At 40.1% G+C, this 13,125-nt stretch overlaps 1 protein-coding gene across 1 annotated transcript; it reads right to left on the reverse strand.

Annotated features, from left to right (window-relative positions):
• Positions 1–6: 6 nt before the first annotated feature.
• Positions 7–8,602, reverse strand: LOC108673295 (N-acetylgalactosaminyltransferase 7-like; the record flags this gene model as incomplete). The annotated part of the gene is made up of 9 exons (XM_018161097.2): positions 8,471–8,602; positions 5,293–5,447; positions 4,990–5,074; positions 4,576–4,714; positions 3,546–3,712; positions 2,970–3,177; positions 1,678–1,854; positions 515–632; positions 7–158 (listed from the first exon to the last, which is right to left on the reverse strand). Coding segments are annotated over exons 2-9 (1,184 nt in total), but the record flags the coding sequence as incomplete, so codon positions are not given.
• Positions 8,603–13,125: the final 4,523 nt, after the last annotated feature.

The raw sequence follows: 13,125 nt of genomic DNA on the forward strand, positions 1-13,125 counted from the left end.
TCGAACCAGACCTCGATGACACGCTTGTAGTTATTTGTGATGATGGGCCCCTTCTTCTTCTCGGCGAGCTTGCCGAAGTTGTAAGGCATGAAGCCTCTGTAGACGTGGCCCACGCGCGAGCAAGGAACCCACTCAATGCTGCCGCCACACTGCCACACCTAACACCAGAGGTAGGATTAGATACATAATTAATTAATAAATCGATTCAGGTTTTTGGCTATGGAATAATTACAGATTGACAGCCATAAATTCTTCAAATACCTATTATCGTGCTATATTCTTGGTTTGAAATGTAAGATAACAGAAGATGAGTAAGAATGACTAACTTTGGAGACCTGAAGTACCACAGTTCAATATCTAGGTAAGTTGCGGCTTTAAGGACGGATCAGCAGATGTTTATTGCGGGTAGTGCTCTTTATTCATTTACACATATGGAATTTGAAAGCATCCAGCCCTAACCTGTTGTGCTAAGCTCCATGAGCCACGATTTGGAAATAAAATTCCAGATTCTCACTTTGAAGGAGAGCTCGAAGTTTTCACCTCCCCACACCAGGAGGCCAGGGTCGTAGGCGCCAAGCTCCAGGAAGTAGGAGCGGTCGATGGCAAATAATCCTCCTGCGTGCGTCGGCGACCTGATAATAATTATTTCGTTCACAATTTCCTCGCGCATTAGAGTGCAAATACTTCAACTGTTGTCATCGAGTGTACCAAATGCGATATTGATACGCTTGTGTCTACGAGAAAAGCGGAGGACCACAATTTGTTAATGCAGTTGAAGTGACAGTAAAGATTGATTCTTGAGAGCAAGCCATGGGAGCAAACATGAAATTTCCTTTTCGCAAGATTCCACTGAACATCTTATGTGTGCTCGTGGCGGTATCTATGATACTCTCCTACTTATATCATCAGTTTGCTTCAATCGCAAGTTAACAATGAATTTAAAAACAAAGAAAACGCCAAGTAAACTCACCATATCGATATTGAAAACGTTTCGGAGTCCAGCTCCGTAGTCAGTTCGACAATCTAGACAATGAAAACCATAATTATAATTAAAAATCCAACGTCAGACATTAAGACCTAAAATTGACAAATAAAAGACAACTCAACCTTAACTCGATAACAAATACTTGCGGAACGCAGTCATAAGAGACACAAAAGGATTAATACCCAAGAAAAAAAAAACACTAGAAAATAAAAGCCTATAGCGATTCACAATTTCGAGAGGATCGGAACTGTGTGCATGATTGAGACACGGTTTTCGTTTGATGGTGTGTACCAAAAATGCTCAAGTCAGAACAACCAGAGGTTGAACCGAGTATCCTGAAATCACTCTCCGATACAGCCACTTTGCACTGTTCATCATAAAGGCGCACGAAGGAATGAAGAGGCTTGACAAGAAAAAAAATTCGAACGATAGCTCCTTTATTTCTTCGTTTTCTTTGCTTTTAAATACCTTGATACTCTACTATAGTATAGCTACGCTAGTAGTAGTAGATAATACTCTACTACTGTACTCATAGCACCCCAAGTTTTTATAAAAGGAAACTAAAAGTCTATCGTTTGACACCGGGGGCCCTTTTATCAAAAATAGTTAAGAGTTAGTAACTCCCGTCAGCCGCTACGTATACTTAAACGAGTTTTAATAGTAAAACCCAAGGGTTGGAGCACGAGGCTCACTTGTAAGGAGAACTGGAGTGCGGACGAGCGTTCTCCATCTCCGGCGGCAGCTCAGTCTCCTTGTAAAGCATCCCCCACTCGAAGATGCCGCGGTAGTTGGTACCCGGTCCGTACACGGGGCGGTACTCGAACGTCTCGTGATCTATGCCGTCAATCACTGGCACCGTCATAGTTGTCCTGATGATGCAGCAATAAATATAAAATTTATATTTATAAATTATATAAATTACATAATTACGTCATTTATTCTCAGCATTGGTGAGAGTTAATATCACATACGCAGATCAGCCATTTTCCTCAACATGAAAGTGGATTTAAAACAAAGTATATGTTATTAGTACACATAGTACATTTATGTTATTCGATTGCAATCGGCTTCTCTTACCGCGTGATCAATGTTTATGGGTACAATTAATTTTAATTAAAATATTTTATTAATTTTACCTACCTATCATAATTTGTGAAATTATATCAGGAATTTTTCTAGTGAAGATAAATTAATTTAACAAAGGCTAAAAAATGAAAAACGGACAGCTATCGTGGAGCTATTCAATGCAGGCAAATCTAGAGAAAAAAATGTCAAGGACTTGATCGTGATTTGTAACTTGACAAACCTTAAAGAAACGTATCCAGCTTAGTATTGATTCTAGCCTAACCTTGAACAAATGTTATGTTACTAATACTCTATTCATTTTATAACAATATTAACAAATATAACACTATATCCAATATAGTTAGAATTTATAACAATAATACTGATCACCCTAGAGATCTTGGCATATAAATTAAAAATCGGCTGCGGTGGATTAGGATATTGTCCGACACCGAACTACCTATTGACTTTCTCAAAGCTGTTACATTGATTGCGTATGTCATCTTCAGTGATATCAAACTAGCGGTTCTAAGCAATGCCTTCAGCACCGATAAGTCAGTCATTGCCCAGCCTTCCAAGCAACACGTTTGCTGGCTGGAGCTATAGCCTCGCTAACAGAACCCCGCCTTGTCACGCGTCCTTTATGCAAATATAGTATCAACAAGTGCTTTACTATTTCTTGCAGTCCACTTTGACTGTCGAAGATTACTTCAACGAACTCTGTCCTCAGGAAGTAATATAGCAGTTCTCTAAACGAAAGTCGATTGGATATTTGAATAGCCCATAATCAGCACAATAATTTACTGTATCGTCATGAAGATTCACTTTCCAGCAATGAAGCAAAACTTAAAATGAATTTTCCCCTTAACTCTCACAAGAAATATCTATATAATTAAATGCGCAACAGCCATGTCCTGACCTGTCTCGATAAATGGGCGCCAGCAGTGGAGGCAGCCAGTTCTTATTGACTTCGCAATGCGCGTCGAGGAACAAGACGACTTCTCCGCGTGCTTGTTCCGCACCAATAGTGCGCGTGCGGATGAGCCCTTCACGCTCCTTGTTGCGTATTAGACGCACTTTGCTGCCCCATCTTCTGATGTAGTCATCCAGTGGCTCCTTCAAATTAGCTGCTCATAAGACAGCATATCGTTTGGAAAATTGCCATAAAATGGTTTTAGCTGCACGTCAGTGGCCAGCTGGCATGTGAAAAAAGCACAGTGTCGCCGTTTCTTTAATTCAATACAAATAAAGGGTGACACCTTTAAAAATAAGGCGAAACCGTTTATTTTCACGTTGCGGTCGGCCACTAGATCGCCGATCGCACCCCTTTTAGCAGTTATTTCAAACAGCGTATTAATACTTCTACACAGAAACAGCAACTGTCGCAGTAGCCAATCGGATATCACATATCCGTTTCTTTGATTTGAATAGATTTAAAAGAAGCATATAATTAACCAACCCTTGAAGTTTGATGTGGCTCAATATTTGGTCAAACCTTTGTCGCTGAAATCGTCAACAAGCAAGACTTCATGTAGTAGCTGAGGAGGCGATCTGTTGATGACGCTGTGCACTGTGCGCATAAGGGTTGAGAAGCCCTCATTGTGGAACACAATTACAACAGATGTGGTGGGTAAAGCAGCCGGGTACTGCCAGTGAGCACACCTAAAAACAATATTCATCTAAATCAATAAGATAAAAGAACTAACACTAGCAAGCATTTGCACTGACTTGTAAAATATGTCAATAGCAGATGATTGCTGCAGGACTGGAAGAAACAACTCTTAATTGATGTTTTCTAAAAACTATAATACCTACCTACTCAAATACACTCTTTTTCTCCTAGCCCTCTTCTCTCTTTAATCAGGTTGCATACCGGTATTTAGAAAAAAAATTCCATGACCTGGTTCTAGTAATCTTAGAATGTTAACTAAAAAGAAAGTAGTCAAGGCAGCAAACCAAACTTTGCCAGAACATGTACAAGATGTGCATCAAACCTATGCATCCACTTGTATATTTATTTGATCTTATAATTTTATTCTGAATCCATTTTTCTCTGCTGGTTCCAAGTGGAACTGGCATTAATGGGTTAACACATGCAGCACAGGAAAACACTTTCTTTTTTTCTCCATTTATTTCCAAATTCCATGACTTTCTATAACCTGAAATGAAATCCCATGACTTACCAGGCCTGGAAAATGAAATCCCATGACTTTCCAGGCCTGGAAAAGAAAATTCAAATTCCATAACCTTCCCAGGTTTTCCATGACTGGCACGCACCCTGTCTAATACAACCTCCCGAATTACCGTATCACAAATATTAGGTTCAATATCTCTAAGCAATTAATTGAAAAAGAAACCACGACAAGGATAGAAATAAATTAGTTAAGTTTAGATAGATGCTAATTCATGTATACTATAAGGCACTGAATTCAATTATAAAATTAAGCACCATAAATTTCAGAATATTCCTTATAAAAATAAATGCATACCGCAATTTCCCTTACAGCAGAAACAATCTTACTCACTCTTCATGACGAGTGTCAGGGATATTTCTGTCCATAGCAATGGAATCAGAGACAATCATGTTGATGCCGTACTCACTCACACTGTGACTTCCTTCATTTTGTTGACTAGGAGGCAGATGGTATGCCTTACCATCCTCACCTGATGAGAATAACATAAGAATGCATGTACTGTTCCTTTGCAGGTCCTGCTTAGTCAACTTAGTCACCAACATACCATAGTGTTTTATTCAAGAGACTTGAACATATTGTAAATCTGCAAAAAGTACACATTGGGATGGAGAAAGCTAGGTACCTTAATTTATTTTGTGTGTATAAAGAATAATCCTGGACACATGGTAATTAGTTAACTAAATCATACTCCACCACCAAACTTCAAAACCCAATTCTAAGTTAGTTATAGAAAAAAATACAAACCTGGGCCTATTTTTGGAGTGTCAGCAGGAGGTTCAAAATTGCCATTTCCGTCTTCTAAAAATTTAACTGTCTCTCGAACAGCAGGCTGAAATCAATAATGAAATTTAATTCTTAAAAACATTAAAATCTGATTCTAGCAAAATTACAAATTTGAAATTTAAAAGGTCAGAAGCACAAGGCAAACATGGAAATGTTTATTGGAACACACATAAATATATATTTATGCATTAATTACAAACATAGCAAAAAAGTTTATGGAAATTGGATAATAAGGAAAATTTTTACATCTTTGACAATACTAACCCGTAGTTTGGCAAATGTGAGGGAATCATACCGCAGAGTTGAATCAGGTGAGCGAATAAGAAGGAACAGTAAAATTACTACAGCACTGCACACCAACAGCACCACCAATCTGCTCCTCCGAGGAATCCCCAAGCGCATCTTCTACCAAAATGTAGCTGCACAAAAAAAAAGTCAATTCTCTAGCAGAAAAAGAGTAGAAAAATGATATATATCAGATATATTATGATTATTCATCTGTAATTGAAGAATTTTACATTAAACTTGAATCAGAAATATTAACAGTAAAAGTCTGAATGAACTATTCTGTGTCTGTTAGAAATTATGTCTAGTTCTGTTGCCAGCTCTGTAATAGGATAGGAATTTGTTCTGGAATATAGGACATTGGAAACAGTATTCTCATGTAAAATTCTGTATTGTAATAGTCTCTTTCCTTAAAAGTATACGTATAGGTTTTGAAATCTTTTCATGTTTTGTTTCAATATCGTCCCTTGTCAATTTGTCATTGATTTGGTCTGGAGAACCTAGTCACATGACCTTTTGTACCACTCAGAAACTCGACATTAGACAAGTTTAATCAAAGCTCATCCTAGAGGAGTTACGTTCTTGCCTTCTCAGATTGCAATTGCTCCTGAAAAGTACGTCATTGACAAAATAAAAATAGTTGATAGGCATTGAACTATGGGGGCATTGTCCCATAGGCATTGAACTTAAAGGTTGAATTAAATTAATATAAAGGCATATCCTTGAAACCACCTATATCTGATCAAGCTCAACAATCATTCATAAATATCTTAACTTAATCAGAGCTGTGGTTTTATGGATTTGCCAGTTATGATTCCATTTCTTTAAGCCATGAATTCCATATCTCAGCCATCATTGGCCATGAAGAGCCGTTTATGGGCTACAACCTTATTTACAAAGTCCTGTGCACATGTTACCCCAAATCTCCAATTTTACCCTAAAACAGTCAAACAGCAACAATAACATTTGTCTTTACTTTAATGGCAACTGAACACATCACACGTGATTATGCAGTCCAACTGCTCTGATGTGACAGCAACTATGAGAACTTCAATGAAACCTTTTGGGTTGACTTGTTATCATTATGTTCTACAGGATATGTGGGCAGAAGCGTTGACAGTGCAAACAGGAATTTTTCCAATTAAACAAAATACAAGAGATTAGAGCCACAAGATTTCATACCTCCTGAAATTATATGATATTAAGAGCTGCAATATTTCACAAAAAAGTAGGACTTCTCCCAACTTGTCCAGTTGTTCACTGTTATTAACTATAAAAGTTGTGCAACTTTTCTGCAATAATTTTTAGAAGATATTCATTGTAAAAATTGTTCTGTTGAACATAAACAAATTAAAAACCTAGTAAAGATTGAGAATGACATCACGGAGTTTGACATGCAGTTGGTACTTGGTAAATTGCACAACGTCAGAAGAGCAGCCGCCTCTCAAAGCTCTCTTGAGCTCAGTGTATTAATTGGCATCATGGTTTGAATTGAAGTGTAATTTGGCAGCCTGGTAGCCTGTTTTCAGGCCTTTGACGATTCAATCCATTTTGTAATAAAAACCTAAGATTGGTGAGATTTTACCAAACCAGAAATGAGGATACCACACCGTCTCATAGCCTTGCAGGAATCAAAACCATAAAATTGGTAAGAACTTCAGAAGTCACTACTCACCAGAGTGACCAGACCACAGACTCCAGAGTCCTGACTCCAGACAGTGTAACTGTGTAACCAGGCATGGAATATATCTACTTGGCAAGCCATGACTGATTTTTTTTTAGCAGTGATTCCATTTCTTTGAGCCATGAATTCCATATCTGGGCCATGAAAAGCCATTAACAAGCCGTGAATGTAAATTTACAAAGTCTGTGCATGTGTTACTCCTCTAATTTTATCCTAGAACAGTCAAACAGCAAAACTAACATTTTGCCAATGATTTGGCTTCACTTACGTAGCAACTGAACAGTGAACACATGATAGTGCAGTCTGACTCTGATGGCTCTGACGTGACTGCAGCTATGGGAACTTCAAGAAAAAATTTTGGGTTGACTTGTTGTAATTATGTTTTGCAGGATATTTTGGCTGGAATGTTGAAGTAATGCAGATTGCACCATCATTGCAGAAGTTAAAAATTTTATGAAAGGATATGTTTGTGAAGTTGCAAACTTGCAAACCACAATTTTTCAATCTAACAAAAAATCAAAAATACATGCCATTAGGGCCATGTGATTTCATACCTACTGAAATTCTATTATACTAGAGCCATGAGCCAGGATATTTAAGAAAAAAGGCAGACTTTTCCAGCCTTGTCTGTGTCACTGTGTGTACTGAACTGTGTAACCATGGACTGTGGCAGGGCTGGAAAAGTCCTATTTTTGTCTGAAATATTGCAGCTCTAATATCATATAATTTCAATAGGTATGAAATCTCATGGCTCAAATGTCATAAATTTTTGTTTGATTGAAAAATTGCGGTTTGCACTTCGCAAACATGTCACTTCATAAAATTTTCAACTTCCACAATCCGCATTGCTTTACTGTTCCTGCCAAAAAAACATATACATTGTAATGTAAACAAATCAACTAAATGTTTTGTTGAACTTTAAGATCGCGCATAGTTGCGGTCATGTCAAAGCAGTCAGACTGCAACACTGCATTAATGATTAATACATGCTCAACTTATGGTAAAGACAAATTTTATCTTTGCCATTTGACTGTTTTAGGGAAAAATTAGAGATTTGGGGTAACACATGCATGGACTTTGTAAATAAATGTGCGCCTTGTAAATGGCTTTTCATGGCCGAGATATGGAATTCACGGCTCAGTGAAATGGAATCACGGCTCGAAGAAATGAATGCAATGAATGGGAAATTCTATTAACAATCCAATAAATCTGTGATGAGCCTTGTTACTACAGTAGTTAGTCTCAGTATCACATCTTCATAGTCTGCTTCAGTAATCTGTAGTTCTGTTATTGTAGTAAAAACTATTACTAGTACCGGCATGAGGCATTTGAATCTTGTAATGTGAACACACAATGCTTTAAATGACTACGAGGAACGTTCCAGAAAAAAACGAGAGAGTTATTCTACTCAACAAGAATGACTAGGATGAGAGAGAGTGGTATTCTACTCAGCAGTCAATACTCAGTACTCACCGTGCCGCCGTACCGGGATGCAGGCTGTTAGGCTACCTAGCTTGTTTTGTCAAAACGCCGAGGGGAGAGTGCTGCAAATTCTTTGACCGACACGTCGTTCGTCAACCTTATCCAACTGCGGATCCGCTCGATTCTTTGACTTTTGATTTTATTTTATGATCGCCATATTTAACTATTATAGACGTTGCTAAAACGCATAACATGGTATTGCGAACGTTTGCTGCATATAAAAGATTAGGTGATGGTGACGGGTTATAGGTGCAGAGATAATATAATAATATGTACTATAGCGGTTTCAGCGTTCGACAGTGTTCCGCATGAGCGGCTGTTACGTAGAGTGAATTCTTTGGAAATCGAGGGAAACGTACTCCAATCACCAATGGATCAGAGATTTTCCACTCAGTAGGTGAACGACATCGTGTAAGCATTAACGGAACTGTGTCAGACTAGGCATCAGTGCGCAGTGGCGTGCCACAAGGAAGCGTTCCTGGGCCTATTTTGTTCGTTGCTTTTATGCGTGTGCTCCATGTATGCCGACAACACAAAAGTTTATAATACAGTGAAAGATGCGTCAAATAAAGTGCAATTGCAAGATGATTTTGACAGTTTCGTTAACTGGGCTGATTCGTGGCCGCTGCGGTTTAATGCTGACAAGTGTAAAGTACTTAACCTCGGGAAGAACAATGAACAGCAAGATTACGTACAGTATGAGAAGACATGGTTACAACGAGAGAGTAATGATCGAAAGTCTAGTGAGGAAAAGGATCTCGGAGTTTATGTCGACAAAGAGCGGAAATTTCCTAAGCATGATAAAACGAAAGCTAATACATACAACAAACTTCTTGGTCTAATCAGACGCTCTTAAGAGTTCCTTGAAGCGGAAGCGATGAAGCAGTTGTTTGTTGCTGTCGTGCGCCCGAATCTAGAGTTTGGAAACGTTGTGTGGTCACCGAGATTTGAAAATGACAAAAATTTAATAGAAAATGTTCAAAGACGTGCAACAAGGATAATTCCAGGCTTGAAGGGAAAGTACTATGAAGAAAGATTAAAGATTATGGTGATTCCAAGCTTCACTTATCGACGTCTGCGCGGGGGCCTCATTGATGTATACAAGTATACTCATGGTTCATACAAGGTCCCCGAAGGATTCCTTGATTGAAACAAGAACCAACACCAGAGGCCACGGCTATAACTAAAAAAACTGCGCTGCAACTTGTCCACGCGACAACATTTCTTCTCGCTTCGAATCACCGATATGTGGAACAGCCTCACTGAGGCTGTTGGCGCCTCAGGGTTGGCGCTCCGAAACAGGGTTGGCGGTCCGAACAGGGTTGGTGCTCCGATGTTACATCGTTGGCGCTTCGAGTATGAACGCGTTCAAGAACAGACTAGATAAAGCTATGGAAAAATATATGTTCAGACTTGAAATGCTTAGCACCATAACGAACCCGGTGGAAGTCTAGTAGCTATTTCAAACTATCGTCAATCATGAAAAGATCCGGTCAAATGACACGATTTTAGATATTCTGTGAACAAGTCACGAAAAGTTCAAGAATCGGCGACAGGCCACATCATATCGCTACTTGAATATGTAGCGGGCGCTACTGCTACCGCTACGTTGCCTTAAATGTAGAGCCGCTACCGCTACCGCTACTGAAAATGTAGCGGCCGCTAGTAGCGGCCGCAACATGTAGCGCGCCACTGCCCACCTCTGGTTATGTTATGTTATTAGGCCATAGGCCTGTTACCGATTCTTAACATTGCAGAACATCCACAGCTTGTTGCGGGCCTGAACTTCAAAATTTCTTTGCTTAACCGTCCGGCCTACTTGCCAATTCTGACCAGAAACTGGCGTACAGAGCTGGGATCGAACCTGCACCCCTGCTCTGTTAGGCTTAATACAAAACGGCAAACAAATTGAACTTTTATTTCAGAGACAACTGGTCCAGAGCTTGAGGAAGCAAACGCATTCACAAAATATTGAGGATAGAACCAAGTCCCAAAAATAACGCTTGGTATCGGTTCCGGTACAGGCTCATCGACTTTATACTGACGAATAAACCCGGCCCAACATAACTGTAGAAGCAAGAAGTAACTTATAAATTTTACAATTCTGCATTACAGCAATCTTATTCCAATGTCGCACTAAGTTTCAATAAAACCATTCACAGAAGCAAAATTGTACACACCATGACAAACTGAAGGCTCCCCCAACTGAACTGTCGCTGATAGTCCCCCCAAAAAGATTGAACGATGTGTCCCACCGGATACGCAGTTATTCTATCGAATAAAAGGAAAAAATAGCTGTAAATTAATTTGTAATCAAAATTATGAGCTCAATGAGCCCAAATGTAAGACGCGCTGTCACTGCATTAACCGCCTCATACCCACCTTAAAATCTTTAGCCACCAAGCGGTTAAACTGTAACTTTAAGAGGCCTGTTAAGAGGCGATGTAAAAGGAAATTATGATAGTAGAAGTAAGGGTGGGCTGACTCCAATAATTAACTAGCAAATTTAGCATAGGATAGGACCAAGCTTTTGCAATAAGTTAGGAACACATTAACGTTATTCGAGTATAAAGCCGAAGCTCAAAAGTCAGGGAGGTCGTGCCACAAGAAAAGACAAAGCCCAAATTAAACACTGGAGTCGGCCCTTTCCAAATCAAAGAAAGCACGAACACGCATTATCAACGAAAATAAATTAAACGAAAAACAAAGAGTGATCACTCAAACCTAAGTCCAGAAATTAGAAAGGAATGGCTTTATACACCTCCACTTATACTACGGAGCAAAATTAAACGGATATTTCCATCAACAAATCTTTCAGCCAACTCTTACTATTTACAAACCCATGCCCAGCAATAGGTATGGAGAAAAAGAACAAATTTAGATCCTAAGGAATGTGGAAATTTCTAACAGCTCCAATCATGGTACTCTGAACTTTAACCACTGGGCTACCCTGCCCGAAATGTAGCGCTTCCAGCGTTTATTAGGTCGTAGCCGAGTCTTAGCATCGTGGAATATTCACAGCTTGTTGCGGTCTCGAACTCACTGCTCCAAATTCTGCTGTGCTTAACCGCCCGGCCTCCTTGCCGATTGTGACCAGAAACTGGCGCACAGAGCTGGGATCGAACCCGCACCTATCTGTTCCAATCCTGGTACTCTGAACTGTAAACACTAAGCCACCCTGCCCTATGACCTCACTTCAGGTCAACTGTCGCACTTGGACATAACAATGGTTGATGGAGTTTCTGGACTTGATGCAACTTGCAGTCAAATTTATTAAGATGATTTATAAATTTTAAAGCTTATTATGAAGTTAACTTGTTTCTTATTCGATTCACTTCTACTTCTTCTTGCACTACCCCACTGTCATTCTGCTTCATGTTTCTTCTTACATTTTGCTAATCCACATCTGTTCATCGGTTTTATAACGTGTCCAGCCCTTTCGTATTTGTGAGAGATATGTGCTCATTGCTTTCATGATGAGATATTGTTTCCATGTTGGGGAGTCGCCTCCACCAAGCAGGATTCGTATTGTCAGGTTCTGTATCTCTATGCTCAACAAGGTCTGTCTCAGTTAGCGTGCAATGGTATATTGGCTACACTCAAGCAGATGGTGTTCAATAGTTTCTTCCACACTACAAGCAGCAAATAATGGTGAAGCACACATGGAGAATCTGTGTAGGTTGCACCCACGCCTACATGTCCCATGAACAGGCGTGCCAGTACAACTGAGATTCGTCGAGATCGTACATGTAGCCATAGGACAGGAAGTAGGTCATAATAAATAATAATAGCGGTTTCAGCGTTTATTAGGCCGTAGGCCTGTCGCCGATTCTTAACATCGAAGAACATTCACATCATTTTTACACACTGCTACAATTCTGCTGTGCTTAACCACCCGGCCTCCTCGCCGATTCTGACCAGAAACTGGCGCACAAAGCTGGGATCGAGCCCGCGACTTTCTGCACCAATCTTGGTACTCTGAACTTTAACCACTGGCCACCCTGTCATCTCACACTGCGGTAGGGTTTCGATCTGTCCCTGAGTTTGCCACACTATTTTGCCAATCGGCCTGCCATTTAGCAACAAATCTTTTATGGAGTCGGTGTGCTTGATCAGAGTATTCAACTGGATATAGGGAGCTGTGATTTAGATTATGTCCCAACTTGGCTGCACGATCCACCAACTCGTTTCCTCTTGTCCAGAGGTGGGCAGTAGCGCACTACATGTACATGTAGCGGCCGCTACATTTTCAGTAGCGGTAGCGGTAGCGGCGCTGCATTTAAGCAATTGTAGCGGTAGCAGTAGCGCCCGCTACATTTAGAGCATGTAGCGGTAGCGGTAGTGGCCGCTACATTTCAAAGTAGCGCTGCCCAGCTCTGCTCTTGTCCCAGCAGCATGCGCTTTCACCCACTGGAGAACTACATGTCTATGGAGGTTTAGCTTTCTTAGCATCTCTTTTATACATAAGACAACCAAAGAGCACTTGGTGTAGAAGCATAAGAGCAAAGATTGGTGACAGCACCGTCCGGAGTGGAGTTTGCCCTTGGCCGGGGGAGCTGCATTAGTGATGTTTCAGCTCAATTGCCGGTCGGTATTGCAGTCTCAGGGCCAGTTGGGCTCCAAGAGTATAAACCGTCGTAAGTATG

The sequence above is a fragment of the Hyalella azteca genome, unplaced genomic scaffold, assembly GCF_000764305.2.
Source record: "Hyalella azteca isolate HAZT.00-mixed unplaced genomic scaffold, Hazt_2.0.2 contig6529, whole genome shotgun sequence".
In the NCBI taxonomy this organism is placed as follows: domain Eukaryota; kingdom Metazoa; phylum Arthropoda; class Malacostraca; order Amphipoda; family Hyalellidae; genus Hyalella; species Hyalella azteca.